This window comes from Neofelis nebulosa, chromosome 9, assembly GCF_028018385.1.
Source record: "Neofelis nebulosa isolate mNeoNeb1 chromosome 9, mNeoNeb1.pri, whole genome shotgun sequence".
Taxonomy (NCBI): domain Eukaryota; kingdom Metazoa; phylum Chordata; class Mammalia; order Carnivora; family Felidae; genus Neofelis; species Neofelis nebulosa.
The window spans coordinates 73618296-73642623 of record NC_080790.1 but is presented as its reverse complement, the minus strand read 5'-3'; the positions used below and the strand labels follow the sequence as shown (position 1 = coordinate 73642623).

General features: G+C 41.0%; 2 protein-coding genes across 3 annotated transcripts in view; one reads left to right on the top strand and one right to left on the bottom strand.

The window, feature by feature from the left end:
* Positions 1 to 760: 760 nt before the first annotated feature.
* On the top strand, positions 761 to 23019 carry MSH6 (mutS homolog 6). Of its 2 annotated transcripts, XM_058684179.1 has the most exons (10): positions 762 to 1113; positions 11646 to 11845; positions 14129 to 14298; positions 15555 to 18099; positions 19934 to 20202; positions 21287 to 21404; positions 21759 to 21848; positions 22280 to 22434; positions 22543 to 22742; positions 22848 to 23019. In XM_058684179.1, the coding sequence occupies exons 1-10, from the start codon at positions 860 to 862 to the stop codon at positions 22927 to 22929; spliced, it is 4083 nt and encodes a 1360-aa protein (XP_058540162.1). In that variant the 5' UTR covers positions 762 to 859; the 3' UTR covers positions 22930 to 23019. The 2 variants fall into 2 exon arrangements, with proteins under 2 accessions (XP_058540163.1, XP_058540162.1); XM_058684180.1 differs by lacking the exon at positions 22848 to 23019 and having other exon boundaries at positions 761 to 1113; positions 22556 to 22720.
* Positions 22986 to 24328, bottom strand: part of FBXO11 (F-box protein 11) — an 84755-nt gene continuing 83412 nt past the window's right edge. The window contains exon 23 of the mRNA XM_058684183.1: positions 22986 to 24313. Within this exon, the coding sequence (XP_058540166.1) occupies positions 24184 to 24313 (130 nt within the window). The 3' untranslated portion in view covers positions 22986 to 24183. The remainder of the gene's footprint in view (positions 24314 to 24328) is intronic.

Here is a 24328-nt window from a genome sequence, read left to right as displayed (position 1 = left end):
TGGCTCAGTCCATTAAGCATCCGACTTCAGCTCAGGTCATGATTTCAGGGTTCGTGGGTTCGAGCCCCGCGTTGGGCTCTGTGCTGACAGCTCAGAACCTGGAGCCTGCTTCAGATTCTGTGTCTCCCTCTCTCTCTGCCCCTCCCCTGTTCATGCTCTGTCTCAAAAATAAATAAACATTAAACAAACAAACAAAAAAAAAGTGCCTGCCACTTAGAAGTGTATCAAGTGCCTACTAAGTGTAACACTCTGAGAATTCAGGATAAACAGGGGGCTTGATTCACTGCAGACTCAATTCTTTTTTCCCTCGAGTTCCTGGCGGAAGCGCTCTAACCACGGAATTTTTCAGGCAGGCGCGGGAAGGTGTTTCTCCGCAGGGGCCACTTTCCCCGGCCCTTGGGTTAGCCCTCTGCACCCCGGCCACTAATGCCCACGCGGTGCGTGCTCTCCCCCAGCTCACGGCCCCGCCACCGCCCTTCCACAGAGGGCTGGCTTTTCCGAAGCGGCGGCTCCGAAGCTGCCGTCGGCTACCGGCCCGAGCGTTCCTGCCTCGACCAGCCACGGAGGGAGGGCAGCAGGCCTGTTGCCATTCTTGCCCTGGGGTGCGGGGGCCCCGCGCGGCCTGCCAGCCCCTCCTCTCCTCACGTCGCCTGGCGCCCCGAGGGGGCGGGGCAGGTCGCGCACGGGCCGCTACGCCTCTTGCGCCCGCCCCAGCGCCTGTCGATTGGCCGCTGGGGCCAGTGTTCCTCCTGCGCAGCGCACCTCCCCCCAGATTTCCCGCCAGCAGTCGCCGCGCGGTTAATTCCGAGCTTCTAGGCGCTGGGTCCGACCGAGCGGTTGGGCCTTGTCGACCGTCGCTATGTCGCGACAGAGCACGCTGTACAGCTTCTTCCCCAAGTCTCCAGCGCTGAATAATGCTAACAAGGCCTCGGTCAGGGCCTCAGGTGAAGGCGGTGGTGCCGCCGCTGCTACCCGGGCCTCCGCTTCTCCCGGCGGGGATGCGGCCTGGAGCGAGGCCGAGCCTGGGTCCCTAGCGGGCTCTGCGTCGCCACCCGAGGCGAGGAACATCAATGGAGGGCTGCGGAAGTCGGCCGCGCCCGCGGTCCCCCCCAGGTAGCGCGGTGTGTGTGTGGGGGGGGGCGGGGGCACAGCGGCGGGGCGCAGGGAGCCTGGGGAAGGGAGGCTTGCTTTGGAGGATTGCGGGGTGCGTAGCCAGGCCTTGGGTTCGGAGGAGGTGGGGCTGTATACTTGGCTTGAAACAGTGCAGGGGTTGAGTTCGTAGCCTTGGCGTTAGGGGGCGTAGATTGTAAACAGGGCAGCAGGAAATTGGCTGCAGGAAGAAGGGCGGGGGGAGGAGACGTGCAGACTTCGGAGGAAGAGATGCGTTCCGCCAGGTGGGAGGCCGCGGTAGAGATGGAGTGCAAACTGGTTGGGGTAGCGAGAAGAAAGGGGACATGGGAGCGTTGCGGGTGGGGCGGGAAGAGAAGGGAGCTTTGCAAGCTCCTTGCGGGGTGCGCACCCAGGGCGGGGGAGGGGGTGGTGTTTGCCTGCGGCGGGGGAGGGGTGGCGGGAAAGAGGAATGTCTGCGGGGAGGATGAACGCTTGCAGCCCAGACGCTGTGGGGGGGGCGGCAGTGACTGGGATTCGAGGAGGAGGTTCCTCCTTCAGAGCTGGGATAGTGAACTGGGGGCCATTAGACGTTCGGGGAACACACTTTGATGCTTGATTTGAGCCTTGGACGCCTAGACTGGGGGCGATGGGCCCTCGGCCTGCTTGTGTGGGCTGTTGGGGAGGTGGGAGTGGGGGTGGGCCACGAGCTGTGTGCGTCGGGGGTGTATCACGTCGCAGACCGAGGGGTCCGATTGGTCGGAAGGAGAATTGCAGGGCGGGGTGGGGCGGGGCAGGGGGGGGAGCAGAAAGTGCTGGGATCCGGCTGGGTCATCCCATAGGTAGGCCGAACATGCACCAACAAATGGAGAATTTAGAAGCCGTGTTAATTTTGACACACGTGGAAGTGTCGTGTGGAGTTGAAAAAGATGTTATGATACAGTGTCTCTTTTGTTGACGATTCCATGGGAGGAGGGGGCACTGTAATTTTTTCGCAGTTGAGAGTGAGCTTGGAAAGGCCTTGAGCTGGCCCTGGACAGGGATATACCGCCACGATTGTGGGGAATCCGGCCGGGAGGTGTCCTAGCTCTCCGAGCAGTTCGGTGCTGTTCCACGGCTTGGTTGGCCTTTTGTAGGAGAAGCGGCGACATTTTGAAAAGCTTGTATTTGCTGTAGCCCAGGTATTGTATTAGGCACAAAATGTAATGCTAGCCGTTTGAAAGGATGAAGAAATAGAGGTTAAGAAAAAAAAAAACCCAACTCATTCAAGATTGAAGTGTTAGTGGTTCTGAGTAATCCCAATGTCTTTAGTTTTAGGTGTCCTACAGATTGTGAAGTCCAAGTGTAAATTATAGTGTTACCTTCCTTTAAGCGACCCTTTCAGGCAGTGAGTTTATGTAGTTGTGTGAAGAGTAGTAGGGTATGCCTCTGGCTTAAAGATTATTTGGGGCTCTTTTTTTTTCTTTTTTCAATATATGAGATTTATTGTCAAAATTCTTTTTTCTTTTTAAGTTTATTTATATTGGGAGAAAGAGCGAATGTTCGAGCGGAGAAGGGGCGGGAGTCTGTCCTAAGCTGCGCTGAGCCCGATCATGACCTGAGCCGAAGTCAAGAGCTCAACTGATGAGCCACCCAGGCGCCCCTTGAGCTTTCTTTTTGAGAAACAGCAGACACTAGAGCAGTTCTTGAAAAGGGTACTTTACTCATCAATTTACATTTATAAGGGAAACCTCCATTTGTAAAGATGTCTCCTGCTTTGAACCAGGAAGAGGAAAGATAACTAAAAGTGGATAAAACGTTTCTAATGGAGATGGTTCTGACTTAAATCTGCATAACAATCAACCCTTGTTGGGTGTTCTTTCCCTGGTACCCTTTGGTACCTGTCCCTCTCCCCACCCCTCCTCCATCTTTCTTTTGTCTTTAGCTGCAGATGGTATTTAAGGTGGTAACTTGGAGCTATCTCTGGGAGTTAACTGTTTCCCTCAGTATCTCCAATGTATGCAGGAGGTGTACATGTTAATAAACCTCAGTTTGGTTTTCTTTCGTTAATCTTTTATTACTGTGGGTCTTAGCCAAGAACTCAGAAGGCTAGAGGAAAAACATTTTTCCTCCCCTAACATGTGTATCTTCCATAACATTGTTTTTCATAAAATTTTTCATCATTCATTGTAAGAAATGCAAGATGTGTTATAATGTTTATTTGAACAGGAGTTGACTATTCTTGCATCCATGCTAAAAGGACGTATTTATTGTGTGGTTGTGTTTTTTTTTTTTTTTTAATTTTTTTTTTTTTCACCGTTTTTTATTTATTTTTGGGACAGAGAGAGACAGAGCATGAACGGGGGAGGGGCAGAGAGAGAGGGAGACACAGAATCGGAAACAGGCTCCAGGCTCCGAGCCATCAGCCCAGAGCCTGACGCGGGGCTCGAACTCACAGACCGCGAGATCGTGACCTGGCTGAAGTCGGACGCTTAACCGACTGCGCCACCCAGGCGCCCCTATTGTGTGGTTGTGTTTTATGTATTGAAAAGTACATGCTCGGGGCGCCTGGGTGGCTCGGTCGGTTGAGGGGCCCACTTCGGCTCAGGTCATGATCTCACGGTCCGGGAGTTTGAGCCCGCGTGGGGCTCTGTGCTGACGGCTCAGAGCCTGGAGGCTGTTTCAGATTCTGTGTCTCCCTCTCTCTGATCCTCCCCCGTTCATGCTCTGTCTCTCTCTGTCTCAAAAATAAACGTTAAAAAAAAAAAAAAAGAAAAGTACATGCTCCTTTTTTTTTTTTGAGGTCTGAATTCAGGAGACTTGTGAAAACATGACATTGTTTACACTTGACCACCTGCTAAACGGACTGTTTCCAGAGTATTCAAGAAAGATCAGCATTTGATACTAAGCTTCTGAAGAGACTCCAGTATATAGATTTGACCTTCATTCAACAAATGCCCATGTACCTGCTCTGCCAAGCACAGTATCAGGCACTGTGGGTCCAGGATACAACCTTATATAGAACAAGCAAAAGAGTAATTCTTAGAGTAGGAGCAGAGTGTATGAGCTCTGTGAGCTTTGGTGAGGGGAAGAGAGTATATATGACAGGGTAGGCTTTCATCTCTTCGGGGTGAAACCCAGCAGACAGACAGGAGTTAGTCAGGCTATGGTGGGAATAAGGGGGTGTTAGGAAGCTGGTTTAGGAAGAAGGTCCAGCAAATTGTGGATTGAAGGAAAGGAGATGTGAGCCTTTGAGAGGTGTGTAGGGGTTCAGTCATGAACCCCCTTTTTCTTTATTTTTGACTAAGATAATTGAGAGAGCTGTAATACGTATGGCTTTTTAAAATTTGAGCACTTTAAATCTGGCTTTTTAAAATTATTATTACAAATCTTGGCTAGTTTATTTTTTACAATCTTATTTCAATGATAATTGTCTCTCTTTGAAGTGTATGCCCCATCCACATTCACAGAGGAGGAGTGGTCAGACCTGGCAAATCTTTAAGCACCCTTGTCTGTACTAGTTGTAAGTCCTTTCCTAAGAATTTTCATAGTTAAATGTATTTGTAGATAGCAGTATACTTTTCCAACTAATATGACATCAATATAATATTACTTATTGTAAGAGAAAGAATTCTAGCCCTTTTAAAAAGTATCCTGTGGGCTCAGTTTCACAGACCTAACTTGTTTTAATTGATATAATTAAAACGGGTATTTAAAGATGCTCAGCTTGTCATAATTTGGTCTGTGGGAGCCTCTTGTGAGCTTTTACAACTTTTTAACATCACCTCAGGACTTTTGAAAACATTCATTCTGATGACCCTTCTCCATCCCTGCATGGAATTAAGCTGCTCCACAAAGAACCTGTTTTTGTTTTTTTTAAATTTCCTTTAGGTTTCTTTTCTGATCCTGTTTAGAAAATAGTAGACACCAGTTTGGATGACAGTTTATATGGTCACCTTAGATCCTTAGTGCATAAGTGATGGGTAACAGTTAACCCAAGCTGAAGGAGAAGGAAAGGGTATATATGGGCAGAGGTGTACTGGTAGGGGGGTAGATCTTGTAGGGGCCTTGGAATTAGTTGCTCTGATTACTTCTCTTTTCTCAGTACTGCATTTAGTTATTTGAGGGTAGAGGAAGTCTGCTCTAATGGTCCACCTTGAGAGTTAGGTGCAAACACTGGTAGCTGATTTCTGAAGTTGGTCTGAAAGTGCTTTTGTGTTATATGCACATTTTTGTTTGACTCTTTTACTGTTTTTTTTTTTTTTTCCAACGTTTTTTATTTATTTTTGCGACGAGAGAGACAGAGCATGAACGGGGGAGGGGCAGAGAGAGAGGGAGACACAGAATCGGAAACAGGCTCCAGGCTCCGAGCCATCAGCCCAGAGCCTGACGTGGGGCTCGAACTCACGGACCGCGAGATCGTGACCTGGCTGAAGTCGGACGCTTAACCGACTGCGCCACCCAGGCGCCCCACTCTTTTACTGTTTATAGAAGCAGATTCTAGCAGTGCTTTGGTAACTACTGAATTTTTTTTTAAGTAGATAGCTCAAAATTGATTATAAATTTGGGGGCACAATCAGTAATTGACAACAAAATTATGGACCAAAAGGAAAGCAAAAACGTGATTTTTTTTTTTTAAAGCATAGTTTTAAAGATCTGTTCAATATATATTTAGCTTTACTAAGTCATTTCTCAGTTTTAGTTGTATGAGTTTTGTTTTTTTTTAATAATTAGCTCTATGTCCAAAATGGGGCTCCAACTCCTGACCCTGAGGTCAAGAATTGCATGCTGTACAGACTGAGACAGCTTGGCACCCTAGTTGTATGAAGGCTTTTACATTTATTTTTCTGAGCTATCCGGTTTTTCCTTTTTTTTTTTTTTTTAAACACTATCTTTAGAATCTCAAGAATATTAAACATTTAAGATATATTAACATTTCTGGGGTGCCTGGGTGGCTTAGTGGAAAGAGCCTGCAGCTCATGATCTTGGGGTTGTGAGTTTGAGTCCCATGTTGGATGTAGAGATTACTTAAATAGATTTAAAAACATTTATATTAACACTTTAAAAACATATAAAGTCATAATTGGATTAGAAAATTTTTTTAATGTTTATTTTTGATAGAGCACAAACAGGGGAGGGGCAGAGAGAAAGGGAGACACAATGTAAAGCAGGCTCCAGGCTCTGAGCTGTCAGCACAGAGCTCAAGTGGGCTTGAACTAATGAGTTGTGAGATCATGACCTAAGCTGAAATCGGAAGCTCAACCGACTGAGCCACCCATGCACCCTATTTAGATCTTATTTATAAGTATATTGTAAGATATCATTCCAGTATTTATTTTGGCATTTCAGCTTGGGCTTTAGGAAGAGCCAGTGTATTTTACATTGTAATAAAATGTTTAAATTTTTTTTTTAACGTTTATTTATTTTTGAGAGAGAGAGAGACAGAGCATGAACGGGGGAGGGTCAGAGAGAGAGGGAGACACAGAATCTGAAACAGGCTTCAGGCTCTGAGCTGTCAGCACAGAGCCCAACGCGGGGCTCGAACTCACAGACTGTGAGATCATGATCTGAGCCGACAACTGAGCCACTCAGGTTCCCCTGTAATAAAATACTTAGATGTGAGGTGACTTTTTGGCCCAGATATTTTCAAATTTGATTTGCATAGGGCTAAAGATTCTTGTTAATACAGTTATATGAAAAGGGAAAAATGTTAAGATTGTCAGAAAACATAGCTAAATATTAAAATACAGTTAATACATGATTGTCGGGCAAAGTTTTAAGTAGAGCCAGTGAAATAGGTGGATGTGATTTTCATAGGGTTATCAGGCTTTTATGAAAACCAGTGTATGAAAAACTGGCAGGTATTCAAATTATAGCATATTTCAAGATTGCATTATATTTCCATATTTAAAAAATTTAAGAAAAAAATTTTTTTTTAATGTTTGAGAAAGAGAGTGTGAGTGGGGCTGGAGCAGAGAGAGAGGGAGACACAGAATCTGAAGCAGGCTCCAGGCTCTGAGTTCTCAGCACAGAGCCCGACACGGGGCCTGAACTCAAGAACTGCGAGATCATGACCTGAGCTGAAGTCAGACGCTTACTGACTGAGCCACCCAGGTGCCCCCACCCCCCACATTTTTTTTTTTTTACATTTATTTATTTTTGAAAGACAGAGACAGCACAAGTGGGGGAGGGGCAGAGAGAGGGAGATACAGAATCTGAAGCAGGCTCTCAGTGACGCGTGGGACTCGAACTCAAAAACTGTGAGATCGTGACCTGAGCCGAAGTCGGATGCTTAACTGACTGAGCCACCCAGGCACCCCTATATTTCCATATTTTAAAAGACAGGATTTAGTGTTGGTAGGAAAACCTGAATATTTGCATGGATTAAAACATGTTCCTTTTATTTTGGTATTCTTTGGAAACTACACAACTGCTAGAAATTTTTATTTTATTTATTTTGAGATTAAATTTTTATTTATTTTTTTTAATTTTTTTTTTTTCAACGTTTTTCATTTATTTTTGGGACAGAGAGAGACAGAGCATGAACGGGGGAGGGGCAGAGAGAGAGGGAGACACAGAATCGGAAACAGGCTCCAGGCTCTGAGCCATCAGCCCAGAGCCTGACGTGGGGCTCGAACTCACGGACCGCGAGATCGTGACCTGGCTGAAGTTGGACGCTTAACCGACTGTGCCACCCAGGCGCCCCAGAGATTAAATTTTTAAAATTACCTTTAAACAATTGGAGTGTACCCACAAAATTAATAGATTTAATAAGAACTCTGTTAGCATTAAGTGAAGAAAATTTTTAATTGAAATGTTTAAAATACCTAGTTTTATTACACAGTATATACAACAGTGTATTTTATTACCCACTTAATTCTCTTTTTGGCTGGAAACCACTGTTTCCTGGGCCGGAATTTTTAAAATGTCATATTTAGCATTAGCAGAGGAACAGTGCATATTACTAAACATTTTAGCCTTAGCATTTTATAGTTTACTGCCAATTCCTAACAGCAGAAAAGTTAGATTGTGTGTAAGATTCTTTAAGTATAAGGTTATATTTAGGGTATGGTGATGTTGAAAAACAATTTGAACAGTTAATTTTAACTTTACAAATAAGGAACGTATTTCAAAACTAGCTTTTTACGCTTTTTTTCCTCCAGTAAGTATGGCTATCTGCCTTTCAAGATAAACTTAAAGATATTAACAATTTTTAAGTTAATTTATTTATTTTGAGAGAGTGTGCATGAGCAGGAGAGGGGCAGAGGGAGAGAGAATCCCAGGCAGGCTCCTTGCTATCAGTACAGAGCCTGACATGGGGCTCAATCTTACGAACTGTGAGATCATGACCTGAGCCAAAATCAAGAGTTGGATGCTTAACTGACTGAGCCACCCAGGTACCCAAGACATTGAATTTTTAAATTGGTTGCTTTGGAAATTTATCTTTTCTAATTATTTTTGAGACCTTTGAATACCACTGTACAGTTTGTTTTACAATTTGCACTACATTTGTATAAATGGCAGTTAATAACTTGAGTCTTACTTAGCTCAAGTTATTTCCTTTGGGATAAAACTAATGAACTTATTCATGTTAAAACAGTAATATTTTATTACATCTTAAGTTTAGGTATAAAACTAAAATTTTTTTTCATGTCTTTGGGTCTCAGAAACTTGAGTTACTCTTACTTGAGGATAGAAAGGAATTTTCAGGAGGCAGGTGTGGCCATGTCATTTTTGGCTCAAGAATTTTGATCTAGTCATGACAGTTTTTCTGGGATCCCATAAGAAAACTGAGATTCCTGCAAGTGCTCTGTTGCCTCATACCAGGCAAAACAGAATTCCACTGGATTTGAAGCATCCTGTTCCCTTGAACTTCAAATGTACTACCAAGATGGGGCACCTTGGGTGGCTCAGTTGGTTAAGTGTCCGACTCTTGATTTAGGCTCAGGTCATGATCTCATGGTTTGTGGGATGGAGCCCCACGTTGGGCTCTGTGCTAACAGCGTGGAGCCTGCTCTGGATTCTCATTCTCATTCTCTCTCTCTCTCTCTCTCTCTCTCTCTCTCTCCCCCTCTCTCCCCCTCTCTCCCCCCTTTGCCCTCCCCCCCGCTTGTGCTGTCACAAAATAAATAAACTTAAAAAATGTATTACCAAGATGCATTCTTGTCAGTCTGTTATGCACTAACTCCATTCTTGAGAATTTGTAACTTTTATAAATGTTTTTTTTAACGTTTATTTATTATTGAGAGACACAGAACGTGAGCAGGGTAGAGAGGGGGGAGACACAGAATCTGAAGTAGGCTCCAGCCTCTGAGCTGTCAGCACAGAGCCTGACGTGGGGCTCGAACTCACAAACTGTGAGATCATGACCTGAGCCGAAGTCGGTTGCCTAACCAACTGAGCCACCCAGGCGCCCCGAGAATTTGTAACTTTTATAAGACACAGATGTAATGAAACAGCTGGTGTCCAGTTCAGCCCTTAGTCCTTACCCTGCATAACTCTGTACACACAGGCAAGAAGAATAGTTGTCTTTAATTTCACAAATCAAGAACGCTTTTTTTTTTTAAGATTTTATTTTTTAAGTAATCTCCATACCCAATGTGGCGCTCGAACTCACAACCTTGAGGTCAAGAGTTTCATGTTCCACCGACAGCCAGCCAGGCACTCCAAACCAAGAACACTTTGTAAACCTCGCTCCATAATGGTCAGGCTCAAGGCTCATCTACGTATACTGAATAACTTCAATACTTGGGGAGGAACTGCCTCAAACTATCCAATGATGGGGTTTAGGCTTAGCTACAAACACACCAAAACCTTACTTGAGTCTCCATCTTTTAAGGGATTTAAGTGTCTTTGAGAAGGGCAGCCAGGCTTGACAGATAGGTATCCCAACTGGTCCCCCTTTCAGAAAAATCTGCTTGGATAACACAATTTGAAGCCTGATGTCTCAAGACTATACAGAAATACGCTTCATGAGGGGAGACATGTTCATTGAAATAACATGTATTTGCTCTTTGGCCAATCTTGTAAAAATTATTGCCACGGTTCAGACTCACAACTGTTAGTGTCTTTATAAAGACAAAAGATGTTTCCTTCCTTTAGCAGCAGAAATAAAAGGCCAGCTTTAGGGTAGTCCCAGGTACTTTGGTACAAAGGCTGTGTGGTTAGTGGCTACCTGGCTGGAGTCAAGGGAAAGACTGCTTGACAGTAGGGAGGCTTGTAAACAAACCATTCTGCACAGCTGTAAGGGTCTTTGTCACCTGTTAATGGATGTTAGTAGCCAGGAAGCACTTAATAGAAGTTTGTTTGAAATTGTACAGTCACAGCTTCCTGTTAAAGATGACCTATGCGGTGAGCTTGATGGCAATATTTATAGATCTTTGCTTGTGTAGGTTGCTATAGATTTAAGAGTGCGCATACTGTAAAGGCCCTTGAGAAAAGTCCCAGCTGAATCATGCTGTTGTTTTTCTCTTCTAATTGTCTAGCCTAGGGGTTTCCATATTCACATTTTTGAAGAAAAGGAATAATTTCGTTATTGGGTCTGAATACAGTGGCCCCAGGTGACTAACGGAAGCTATTCTAAAATGTTCCGTTTGTCATACTTATTTTACTTTTGCAGTTATTCAGTGAAATCTTTAAGCAAGTTTAGAAAATCTTGGTATATAGTACTTGAGCAGAATTTATCAGCTGTTGTGGCTTCCTCATCACTGAGGGACTGTGCTGTAGTCTTTTAATTTTTATTTTTATATTTTAATTAACATACAGTGTTATGTTAGTTTCAGGTGTACATCTGCTGTAGTCTTTTAAGCTAGATTTTTCTCTCCCTACCCTCTCCTCCTTTCCCTTTCTCAGGAAACCTTCAGGACCAAATCATTTTGTTAAGATTGAATTTCTGTTTTCGAGTCTAAAGGCATATGTACTCAATACTTCAGGGATGTTAGGCACTTTACTGACATTTTCCATAAAACTAGATTTTTAGGAGTGAAGGATAGTAGTGTGCTAGGTAGCTTTTGGAATGTGTGGAATACATAGGAGCTTGACTGGAGACTGATTCCAAGCAGAGTCTAATGAGGTAATATTTAATATCATTAGCAAATTACATAGTATGCTGGTATTTTATTAATACTGTGGGTCAGGTCCTGTTCCTGATATATACTATATGGTGGTATGCAGGCATTGATGTGATGCATTATAATTTGGAGAGCATGTACAATGAGTCTTGTTGTTAACATTGTTATTCTACCAGAATTCTGCTATAGTTTTTAAACTTTGAATGATTCTGAGTAGTTTCTCACCTTAATACCAGAATTCATTATATTTGTGTTTGTCTTAATAGTTAAATAATAAGCATTGTGATATTTGCTTATGTTTTTAAAATGACTTGAACATCTGATTTTTAAAAATCATTAATTCTAGGATTTTTATGCTTGAATATTAATGCCAGAATTCATAGGAGTGTTAATGATACCTTCCTTGGAATTGCTTTTATTTGTAGGTAATTGCCTTGAATGCAACTTAACCAAATATTAACCAAGTTATATATTTCCTTTTGGCAACAGTTCTTGTGACTTCTCACCAGGTGATTTGGTTTGGGCCAAGATGGAGGGTTACCCCTGGTGGCCTTGCCTGGTTTATAACCACCCTTTTGATGGAACATTCATCCGCGAGAAAGGGAAGTCTGTCCGAGTTCATGTACAGTTTTTTGATGACAGCCCAACAAGGGGCTGGGTTAGCAGAAGGCTATTAAAGCCATATACAGGTAAGGGAGTCCACTCTGCAGAATGTTTGTGAGAGAGAGTGTGCGAGAGCAAGCACGCATGCACGTGAGCACAAGTGTCTCCGTCTCCTATACAGTGAAATTAAGTGTATTTTATGCCAATAAATTTCAGGAGTGGTAGGAAATGCTTCCAGCATGGGAAAAGGATAAGATAGATGGGGAAAATATAAGATGCTGTAGCTGGTCTTCAGTAGGTTTGTTGCATGGAGTGGAATTTTTCTGTCTTTTCAGTTGACTTATGGCAATATCATGCCTTTAAAGGAAAAATGTTTTCATGATTAGATCTCATTTGGACCAAAATATCAAATTCAGATATGAAAAAGGTAAATTGACACAGTGTCCTCATCTTCAAGGGTCCAAGAGAAAGGCAATGCAGTCAGGATATGTAGCATATAAATCAGTGTCATTCTCTAGGACAGATGGAGATGCATGCTTACCTGGCCTTCAAAATCCTCACCTATGATTACGTCTGAGGTGAGTTTCACATCAGATTTCTGGAACCATAACTTCTTTTTCCAGGCCCAGCTTTTTTATGGTCCTAGACATCAGCAGGTCCCGCCTGTGGGGCCTCACTTGGGCCAGGTGCACCTTCTCAGTTTCTTGAATTATATAGTGCATGCACATGATGTTCGCAGGATTCAGTGCTTGTACATACACTTGATGACGAATAAGTCCTTATCTATTATCCCCAGACTCTCCAGGCTAGGATGTTGTTGAACTCAAGTGTTTTGGAGTCAGAATAAGGGTCAGTTTCCCAGGAATCTCTGGGAATCATGCCTTTTGGTCCTAGCACCGCTCATCCTGCAGGGCAAGGAGAGCATACTGAAGAAAGTTCAGTCTGCACAGAAATCTGACCTGCAGGACAGAAAGAGAATCTGGAAATTTGGTGCTGTCTCCTGCACTAATTTGCTGTATAAGCTTGGCCAACAAAGCAACTCAGATACTGTTCACTCATATATAAAGTGAGAGAGTTGAACTAGATGACAAATAAGATCTTTTCCTAGGACTGATTTGGAGATTGTACACAAAGCTTTGGCAGTATGACTTTAAAAATACCAAAAAATTTTGCATTTATGTTGTCATTATTTTGTAAAGGCACCCTCTGCATACTGCATTTGGCCCTTTAAATTTCTAAATCATTGCAATAGCGTGGATGAGGAAAAGTAGGTTTTTAATTTTCTTTTTTCTTTTTTTTTTGGTCTTAGGATTGTAAAGTAGTTTGCATCAGGGTTTTTCGGGGAATGATGTCATTAGATAGCTGGGGGGTGAGTGTAGCTGCAAACAAGGCACTGGAGAAGTTAGGAGCCACTCTCCAATGGATCTTGATTATCCTAACTTTGTAGTGTTGGTGCAGCTCTTTAGAAAAATGAAAAATTGTACCTTTATTTTATTTAGGCAGCTCATTAAAGTTGCAAATTCCATGACACTTTAGCATGTACTTAGTTTTAGTATTCAGTAGAAAGAAGGAAATAACGCCATGTTTGGAGCTTTCAAATGTAGACAAATGCAGGTTTGTTTTCTAATTATATTTGGTTAGAAGAAAACAGACATTCCTAGTTTGTGCCATTAGATTTGTGATCTTCTGCATCTAATCTTTTGCTCAGTGGATAGTGTCATTTAAAATTATAGCTCTTTAAATGCAAGGAGTAAAGAAAGAGTTTTGCTTGAAAACAAGACAGTTTCACTTGAAAACAAAAAACATTCAAAGTCTGAAATAGGGTACCCGTCCAAAATATTAGTATCCTTACCAGTAGAGGGTTTTTTTTTGTTTGTTTTTTGGTTTGTTTTTAATATATCCTATTTAACTTAGGGATAAACTTAGTATCATAACTCCATTTAACTGAGGGTGTAGTTTTGGCCTTCCTGAAGTAATAAAAAAAGGGTCTCAACACAAACACCTTTTACATGTCATGCCTCACCTGAAGAGGAGGTGGGCTTTATCTATTTAGGGCCACTTCCCAAGAAATTAGAAGAGAGATGAAGTGGTCCTGGATGACCCAACAGTTAAGGCAACTTCAAGGAGGTAAAATAGGTAATTTAAGTTTCACTGGTAATTTTTTCCCTGAGAATTCCTTCCTTGTAGGCTTTCCTGGTCTATTATCAATCAGAAGTAATGGGTCATTAAATTAAAAACTAGATTCTCATCATTCTTGTTCATTAGGACAGGTGTTGTAGGTTGAGTCCACTACCCCACCAACAGGTCCTATTTATAAGAATAAGATTTGCTTAAGAAATATAAATTAAATCTAAATGTAAATTTTTTAGGTTCAAAATCGAAAGAAGCACAAAAAGGAGGTCATTTTTATAGTTCAAAGCCTGAAATACTCAGAGCAATGCAACGTGCAGATGAAGCCTTGAATAAAGACAAGATCGAGAGGCTTGAATTGGCAGTGTGTGATGAGCCCTCAGAACCAGAGGAAGAAGAAGAGATGGAGGTGGGGCATTGTTAAACAGTCAGTTGTTACTTCTGTTGGGAGAGTGATGGAAGGAGGGGGTGGATATGCAAAGTGATGTTCTCTTATTTATATGTTGTTTGCATATATATATACACACTTTAATATTTGTACACATACGTCTGTATTTCCTCAGGACTGTAGGTTAAATTAGATTAGAATCTCAGCAGTCATTTTGCTTAAGTTTTACAGCTTCAAGCCTGGTGGAGGACACATCGTGTAAGAGGTAGAACCATTTTTGGTAACAAGTAATGAGCTCAGGACAGTAAGGACATGGTGACAAAATTGGTCATGGTATCTGGTAGTAAGCCTCTATAGGAGGGTGTGGTCAAGCCCTGGTAATTAATTGCCTGGTTTTATGTGTTCATTCCTTTTTTTGTTGTTGTATTTTGTATGGATGAGAATAAAGGTTAAATAACCTTGACATACAACCTGGGTTTCAAATGTTAGTGGTCACTATTTGACTGAATTAAATTCTGTTAAGGAAGAAATAATTGGTTCATTCAAAACAAACATGGTCATTATTCTCTAATTTAAGAAATTACTGAGCGGTGTGCTGAAGAGATTCTATGTTTTATTCTATTACAGATAGGGAATAAACAAGTTAATCTAATGGGTATTTTAAGAGAAATGAGAGGAAAAGTGTTTTTAATCTTATGTTTGAGGTTGAGAGCAGGGATCATAACATTCATCAAAGGTTTAGAATTGGATGGTAATACAGAAATCATTTAGCCTCCTGTGACTTTACGTATGTGGGAGATCCACGATAAGTGAATGTGCTGTGCCCAAGAAGATACAGCTGGTTTGTGGAAGGGCAAGGACTAGAACCAGTAGAGATTGCTTACTGCTTTCTTAACACTTAAGAATTTATAAAGTGGCAAATTTCGTAATACGTCCATCTGTAAGAGGAGAGGTGACCCTGGAAGAAAGATAATGGAGTTATTTAAAGTTGTTTATTTCCACAGCTGACTGTTCCTGGGGGCATCACTTACGGGCATTTGTGATGTACGGTCATGCTAATAGGCTGCATCACTGTTATATAGGATAGAACTGTCATGATAGAATCAATCCTGTAATGTGATACTACTGAAACTGATATTCTTTGAGGAAAAAAATAGTTTCTCATTTTTGGAGATGGGTTCTTCTCTTGACATAGGAAGTATTGAGAAATACTTCACAGCAGTACTGTAATTTTCCAAATTGTTTTGTATTTAAATAACTCTTTCCTTGCCTGCCAGGTAGGTGCAACTTACTCATCAGATAAGAGTGAAGAAGATAAGGAAATTGAAAGTGAAGAAGAAGTGCCACCTAAGGTGCAAGGATCTAGGCGAAGTAGCCGCCAGATAAAAAAACGAAGGGTCATATCAGACTCTGAGAGTGATGTTGGTGGCTCTGATGTGGAATTCAAGCCAGATGCTAAGGAGGAAGGAAGCAGTGATGAAATAAGCAGTGGAGTGGGGGACAGTGACAGTGAAGGCTTGGACAGCCCTGTCAAAGTTGCTTCAAAACGGAAGAAAATGGTGTCTGGAAATGGTGCTCTCAAAAGGAAAAGTTCAAGGAAGGAAATGCCCTTGGCCACCAAACGATCAACTGGCATTTCATCAGAAACCAAGAGCACTCTGAGTGCTTTCTCTGCCCCTCAGAATTCTGAATCTCAAGCCCACACTGGTGGAGGATGTGAGGATAGTAGTCGCCCCACTTTCTGGTATCATGAAACTTTAGAGTGGCTTAAGGAGGAAAAGAGACGAGATCTCCACAGGAGGCGACCTGATCACCCCGATTTTGATGCATCCACACTCTATGTGCCTGAGGATTTCCTTAATTCCTGTACTCCTGGGATGAGGAAGTGGTGGCAGATTAAGTCTCAGAACTTTGATCTTGTTATTTTTTATAAGGTGGGGAAGTTTTATGAGTTGTACCACATGGATGCTCTTATTGGAGTCAATGAACTCGGGCTGGTATTCATGAAAGGCAACTGGGCTCATTCTGGTTTCCCTGAAATTGCATTTGGCCGATACTCTGATTCTCTGGTTCAGAAGGGCTATAAAGTAGCACGAGTGGAACAGACTGAGACCCCGGAAATGATGGAGGCACGATGCCGGAAGATGGCACATATATCTAAGTATGACAGAGTGGTGAGGAGGGAGATCTGTAGAGTTATTACCAAGGGTACACAGACCTACAGTGTACTGGAAGGTGACCCCTCTGAGAACTACAGTAAGTATCTTCTTAGCCTCAAAGAAAAAGAGGAGGATTCCTCTGGCCACACTCGAGTGTATGGAGTATGCTTTGTTGATACCTCACTGGGAAAGTTTTTCATAGGTCAGTTTCCAGACGATCGCCACTGTTCTAGATTTAGGACTCTAGTGGCACACTACCCTCCAGTACAAGTCTTGTTTGAGAAAGGAAATCTCTCAACAGAAACTAAGATGATTCTGAAGTGTTCATTATCCTCCTCTCTTCAGGAAGGTCTGATACCAGGCTCCCAGTTTTGGGATGCAGCCAAAACTTTGAGAACTCTCCTTGAAGAAGCATATTTTAAGGAAAAGTTAAATGAGGACAGTGGGGTGATGTTACCCCAGGTGCTTAAAGGTATGACCTCAGAGTCTGATTCTCTTGGGTTAACACCAGGAGAGAAGAGTGAATTGGCCCTCTCTGCTCTAGGTGGTTGTGTCTTCTACCTCAAAAAATGCCTTATTGATCAAGAGCTTTTATCAATGGCTAATTTTGAAGAATACATTCCCTTGGATTCTGACAGGGTTAGTGCTACAAGACCTGGTGCTGTTTTTGCAAAAGCCAATCAACGGATGGTGCTAGATGCTGTGACATTAAGCAACTTGGAGATTTTCCTGAATGGAACAAATGGTTCTACTGAAGGGACCCTGCTAGAAAAGATTGATACTTGCCATACTCCCTTTGGTAAGCGGCTCCTAAAGCAGTGGCTTTGTGCCCCACTCTGTAGCCCTTATGCTATCAATGATCGTTTAGATGCTATAGAAGACCTCATGGCTGTGCCTGACAAAATCTCTGATGTTGCAGACCTTCTAAAGAAGATTCCAGACCTTGAGAGGCTGCTGAGTAAAATTCATAATGTTGGGTCTCCCCTGAAGAGCCAGAACCACCCAGATAGCAGGGCTATAATGTATGAAGAAACTACATACAGCAAAAAAAAGATTATTGATTTTCTTTCTGCTCTAGAAGGATTCAAAGTAATATGTAAAATTATAGAGATTATGGAAGAAGTTGCTGACAACTTTAAGTCTAAAATCCTTAAGCAAGTCATTACTTTGCAGACAAAAAATCCTGAGGGCCGTTTTCCTGATTTGACTATAGAACTGAACCGATGGGATACAGCCTTTGACCATGAAAAGGCTCGAAGGACTGGACTAATTACTCCCAAAGCAGGATTTGACCCTGATTATGACCAAGCTCTTGCTGACATAAGAGAAAATGAACAGAGCCTCCTGGAATACTTGGAGAAACAGCGCAGTCGAATTGGCTGTAGGACCATTGTCTACTGGGGGATTGGCAGGAACCGTTACCAGTTGGAAATTCCAGAGAATTTCATCACTCGTAATTTGCCAGAAGAATATGAGTTGAAATCCACCAAGAAGGGCTGTAAACGATACTGGACCAAAACTATTGAGAAGAAGTTGGCTAATCTGATAAACGCTGAAGAGCGGAGAGACGTATCATTGAAAGACTGCATGCGGCGACTCTTCTATAACTTTGATAAAAATTACAAAGACTGGCAGTCTGCTGTTGAGTGCATCGCAGTATTGGGTAAGACTTTGAACAAGTTTATTCCTAAAGCTTTGGTTAGTGATGCGTTATGTCCTAGTTGTACATTAAGATTTACATCCATTGGAGAGTTGCCACTGAGGCGTATCTCTGAACATAGATAACAAGGCATATACATCTTGATGTGTGTATGCTTGCCTCCTCACTAGACAAAATGACTAGTTTGTCCATAGCAATTTAAGTTGTTCACTTTTTGGCCTTACTCAGTCTTGAATAATTGAACAAAAAAAATATTTTTAGTACTTTTAATGAGGCAATGTGTTTTAGATCAAATTTCCTTTACAGTGGAGTTTTTTAGTATTTGATACTGTTGTAATTTAGTCTAACAAAAAATAGAAGCTTAAAAAATCTTGGCCCATCACTTCTTAATTTTAACTTTTGCATCCTTTCTGATTATCAGTGCATCTCTTTTCTTTACATGCATATTTCAAGATTTTAATCTTTTTTCTTTTAGCCCAAATTATCACACTTTCTTTCCTGCAGTTGATTTCTCAGAGCCCTGATTTATAGATTTGTAATTTGGTAACCTTTTCAAAAGCTTAATATCCTTTTTCTTTAAATTTCATGGCCAACTTATTTGGAACCCTTGGTGTTTGTTTAGGTTTTTTCCCTGTGGTTTAAAAACACAGTAACCAAATTTGTAACAGAACTATTTTGACCTGAACATGGCTGTCCAGAATTGGCATCCTTTTGTACCACATTTTTTAATTTTTTAATTTTTTAATTTTACAGAGAGAGTGCATGCTAGCAGTAGAGAGGGGCGATGGAGAGAGAGAATCCCAAGCAGGCTCCGTCCACGTTCAGAGACTGGATCCCATGATCCTGGGATCACGACCTGAGTCAAAATCAAGAGCTGGATGCTCAACCAACTGAGCCACCCAGGCGCCCCTGTGCCACATTTATTCCTTAAACCAATACAGCTTTGAATAGTTCAGTGGGTAATTAAAAACAAAACAAACAAACAAAAAAAAACTTCCCACAGCACAGGTGTTCAAAATTGTGAATTTATTCTTGGTTGTTTTATATTAGGGGCACCTGGGTGGCTCAGTTGGTTAAGTATCGACTTCGGCTTAGGTCATGATCTTAGGTTCATGGGTTTGATCACTGTGTCAGGCTCTGCTGATGGCTCAGAGCCTGGAGCCTGCTTTAGAATCTGTGTCTTCCTCTGTTTTTCTGCTCTTACCCCACTTGCACTCTGTCTCTCTCTCTCAAAAATAAACATTTAAAAGAACTTAAAAAAAAAAATTGTTTTATATCAGTGTGCCTATTGTGAAAACATTCTGCTTCTAAGAAGTGTTAGCTCCAGGATTAGATCAAGTAAAATAGGTCAGTATAGCATTTCCCAGTTGTATCTCTTAGCTTCCCCTGGCATTCCTCTGGTCTGTATGTTAGGGGACTAAGTGTTTTTGAGATTGGGTGAGAAGTGGGATTTGGGGCCAAAAATGAGAGTTCTCTTTTCATTACAAATGCTATAATAGAAGACCCCTAAAACATTTAGGCTGATGACTGATTTTAGGTTATTGAATGCATTAACAAAGCATTTTATGTATTCTGGAGTGCCTTTTAAAGAAAAGAAAAAACACTATGTCTAAAAAGCAAGTAGAACATACCACCACCCTCCACTGAGAAAGTGTTTGTTTTGTTTAAAAACAATTTTTTTTTTACGTTTATTCTTTTGAGAGACACAAGACAGGGTGTGAGCTGAGGAAGGGACAGAGAGGGAGACACAGAATCCCCAGCAGGCTTTTTATATTAATTAGTTGGGTCTTTGTGTTTATCAGACCTCAAAAATCAAGCCTCACTTTTACCTTAACAGATGTCTTACTGTGCCTGGCTAACTACAGTCGAGGGGGTGATGGCCCTATGTGTCGTCCAGTAATTCTGTTTCCAGAAGAAGACACACCCCCCTTCTTGGACCTTAGAGGATCACGTCATCCCTGCATTACGAAGACTTTTTTTGGAGATGACTTTATTCCTAATGACATTCTGATAGGCTGTGAGGAAGAGGAGGAGGAAAATGGCAAAGCTTATTGTGTGCTTGTTACTGGACCTAATATGGGGGGCAAGTCGACACTCATGAGACAGGTAAACTGACCTTTAAGGTTTTACAACAAAGTTACTTGTACGCTTTAGGAATATATTACATATTTAGGCCCTTTTCCAAATAGCACATGAATAACAGAATTCAGTCACTAGAATACTAGGAAACAAAGGAAAAATGTATTATAAAACAGAATTGTATTCACTTCATCAAATGTCTGTCTGATGTACAGGAAGCCTATATTTAAAAAGGCTAGAAAAATAAAAAGGCAAGGGAGATTTCAAGTTATGTCTTTATAAACTTTGACTGGATTCATTTCCTCTGAAGGTAGGTGTATTCATAATGAATGAAAATGTTGCAGGTTTGTCCTTTAATTAGACTCATTTGTGGGAATCCTTATAAAAAACCATGACCGACTTGTTCAGATAGGAAAGCAAATAAAATTTATGATCTCGAGTAACTGTTGGAAACTGCTTTTAGGGAAGACAATAAATACGTAAGGGGTCGGCCGGCCACTGAGCTAAACCATGATTTATATTTTTTAAAGGGTTATAAAAAGGAAAAAAAAATGTGACTGAGACATTGGGCCCTTGAACTGAAAATGTTTGCTGACCCCCTGCTCTCCTGTATAATCTTATACTTATGGTCATCAAATTTCCTAACTAGCAAGGGACAGTACGGTTCTAGTTGATCGGTTTTGATTTTTTTGTATTTCTGTCAAGCTCTCCAGGTGATCTTAAAAAATGAAAATGGGGTGAGCCTGACAAAGTGCACGAGGGTTCCATCCTCCCAGATTGATTTGGTCTGGAATTGCTTCTAGGCATCAGCAATTTTAAAGAGCTCCCAGGTGATTCTACTGTGTAGCTAGCCAGGGTTAAAAATCACTGATGTAGTGGGTTCAGACCTCACAGGCTGAGGTTTTCAAGCCAGATAGGCCCTAAGCCTTTTTGCCTTCTCTAGGCTTCGCTTTGCCTTTTAGGAGTGCCTGACTCCTACCATAATTGTTCTTTTGAAAGATAATGTTTATTAGCTTGGCGTTGCTGTCTTCTGGATATATATAGATCTGTATCTGTCTATGTATCTATGTTTTTAATACCAATTAGAAATGACCTTTCCCTCCATTTACAGGCTGGCCTGTTAGCTGTAATGGCCCAGACGGGTTGTTACATACCTGCTGAAGTATGCAGGCTCACACCTATTGATAGAGTATTTACTAGACTTGGTGCCTCAGACAGAATAATGTCAGGTGAGTTTTCTTTTCCACCTAAAAGGCTTTATTATTTGACCATTCATTCTGTGTTTTAAGTGATAAACATATCTGCCTTCAGATATATCAGACATCTGATGAATTTGACAATTCATTTCTATGTTTTAAATGATAAATACATCTGCCTGCATATGAGTCATTTAAATTTGATGTTTTTCTTCTGGAATGCTTTCAGACATTTGAAATCATTTTATTGTTTCAAGAATTGCATGCATAATCTGTGTAAAAAGATTTAACCTGGGTAGCTCATGGATTCAAAGAATATGAACCTTAAAGATGAATGTACTGTTTTAGGATTCTTAAAGCTCTCCTTCACATATGTGTGTGTTTTAGGTGAAAGTACATTTTTTGTTGAACTGAGTGAAACTGCCAGTATCCTTACACACGCAACAGCACATTCTCTGGTGCTTGTGGATGAATTAGGTAAGACATTACAATTTCCATTTGAAGGCTATTTTTAAAACTTTAGTACAAAGAATTACTTTTCTTGAAGATGGTTGACAGGACAGTTCTCTAAAAGAATGCACTCACCTTTGCGCCATAGACCATAGTTGGAGATAAGAGATTGATCTCAAGCCTTGGTAATTAATCTATCAAAATACGGATATTTAAGGAGAAACCAGTAGGACATTTCTGAAGATGACTGGTACCTGAACAGTATGCTTTAAAGAAATGCACCCCACTACAAGTGCTGCTAAATGAGACCAGACCTATTTAGCTAAACAGGGCCTATTATTTGGATGCACTAATTGATGTTACTGTTCTATCTTCGTTTTTTTCTTTTTTTCTATTGTAAGGTAGATCCTTTTGGGTATTAGGCAGATACGTAATTTATGCATATTTTACTTTCATAGGAAGAGGTACTGCAACATTTGATGGAACAGCAATAGCAAATGCAGTTGTTAAAGAACTTGCTGAGAACATAAAGTGTCGTACATTGTTTTCTACCCACTACCATTCATTAGTGGAAGATTATTCTCAAAACGTTGCAGTGCGCCTGGGACACATGGTATGTGTAAATTGCTTATGCAAAAGGTTAGATTTTTGAGGGAATCAAGTCAGGTACTTCCATTACTAGCACATGAATATAACGTAATAAAATATTTTTCTTTTTTAGGCATGCATGGTAGAAAATGAATGTGAGGATCCCAGCCAGGAGACTATTACCTTCCTATATAAATTCATTAAGGGAGCTTGTCCTAAAAGCTATGGCTTTAATGCAGCAAAGCTTGCTAATCTTCCAGAGGAGATTATTCAAAAGGGACATAGAAAAGCAAGAGAATTTGAGAAGATGACCCAATCACTGCGATTATTTCGGTAATTATACTTGGATATAATTTTGCCATGCAGCCAACCTTATTAAAACCATAAAGGGGGATGGTTGATGTGAACTCAATTTTTTTTTTTTTTTTTAATTTTAAGGGAAGTTTGCCTGGCTAGTGAAAGGTCGACTATAGATGCTGAAGCTGTCCCTAAGTTGCTGACTTTGATTAAGGAATTATAGACTACATTGGAAGCTTTGAGTTGACTTTTTGACAAAGGTGGTAAATTCAGACAACATTATGATCTAATAAACTTTATTTTTTAAAAATGACCATTTTTCCATTTTCTTTCTAGGAAATTAAACCCTTTTAATTCTTATCTACCTTCTACATAATGGTTATTGAATACTCCACAATATATTAAGTCTAGATGTTATGGTACATGCATACACTTTCAGGCTGTTTATACCCACTGTCACCAATACACATAAATGGGGGAGGGGGAGCTATGAAACTGTATAGGGCTGTATATATACTTGTCTCAGCTTAATGCAGGAAATTGTTTTTATAATTTCCAGCAGTTTGTCTAAACTGTTCAAAAAAAAACTATGAACAGAGTTCAAATACAGGACTGTTTTGAAGAGACTTTCTAAAGTGTACTTTAAAACATAGTAGTTTTTACCTTTCACAAAACTGAGTTACAAGAATACTTTTGTTTTACAGTGCATCCCTTCCTAGGAAGTCTCATTAAAACACTCACTTTTTCTAGGGGTGATTTTTTGAATGCTGCACAGGGAAGGGAAGGAAATAATAGTCTTAACTTTTCTTAAAGGATACCAGAAACATTGCTGGATATAATTTAAGATTAGTGTTTTCTCTTTCATAGAAAGAACGTACATACTGGGACATGAGTACAGTTACAGCAAGTCTAGGTGTGCTAACAAAACAGGGCACATTCAAGTACAAGAAGATTTGCTTGAAATTAAAAACAAACTACATGAGATTAAAGCATTAAAATCATATTTCTCAATCTGAATACATGTTAAAAAAAAATCAAAAGAAACGCAGAAGTGCTAGCTCACATTTTTACCATATTACAAAAGCAATTGGTACCCATGTCCATAAAGGCAGCAACAAAGCTGCTTGTCTATTGAAGAGTACTACTGCAAATTGGACTGCATTCAATGCTAGTTGTAAAAACACCAGCTTTTTTTCAGAAGTTGGTATCTGTACAAAATTGCAGCTTATTTCTTCACTTCTGTCCCTTCAAAAGTCTTTACACAGTAATGCTAAAACACCCAGCTTTGAGATCCTGAGTCAATATATTGCCACTTTCTTTTTGGTAGCTTGAGCTTCATAGTGTCAACTGACCTCGTGTATCCATTTTTAATACAGTCTCTTCCTGTAGCATGGGCAAATATTTTAAATCTTCTTCCAAAAAAAATGTTTTAAGTTATGATGTTAGAATGGCAGGACTTTTTCTTTAGGGAAGGAATTCAGTTGTGCTGCAATGTATTAGATTCTATAGGTGGAGCAGAGTCATATAGTGTATCTGTATCATGTGTAGGCTCACCAGCTAATGTACAAGGATTAGACAGTGTTCCAGCACCACAGTCACAGAAAAACCTAAAGCAAAATGAA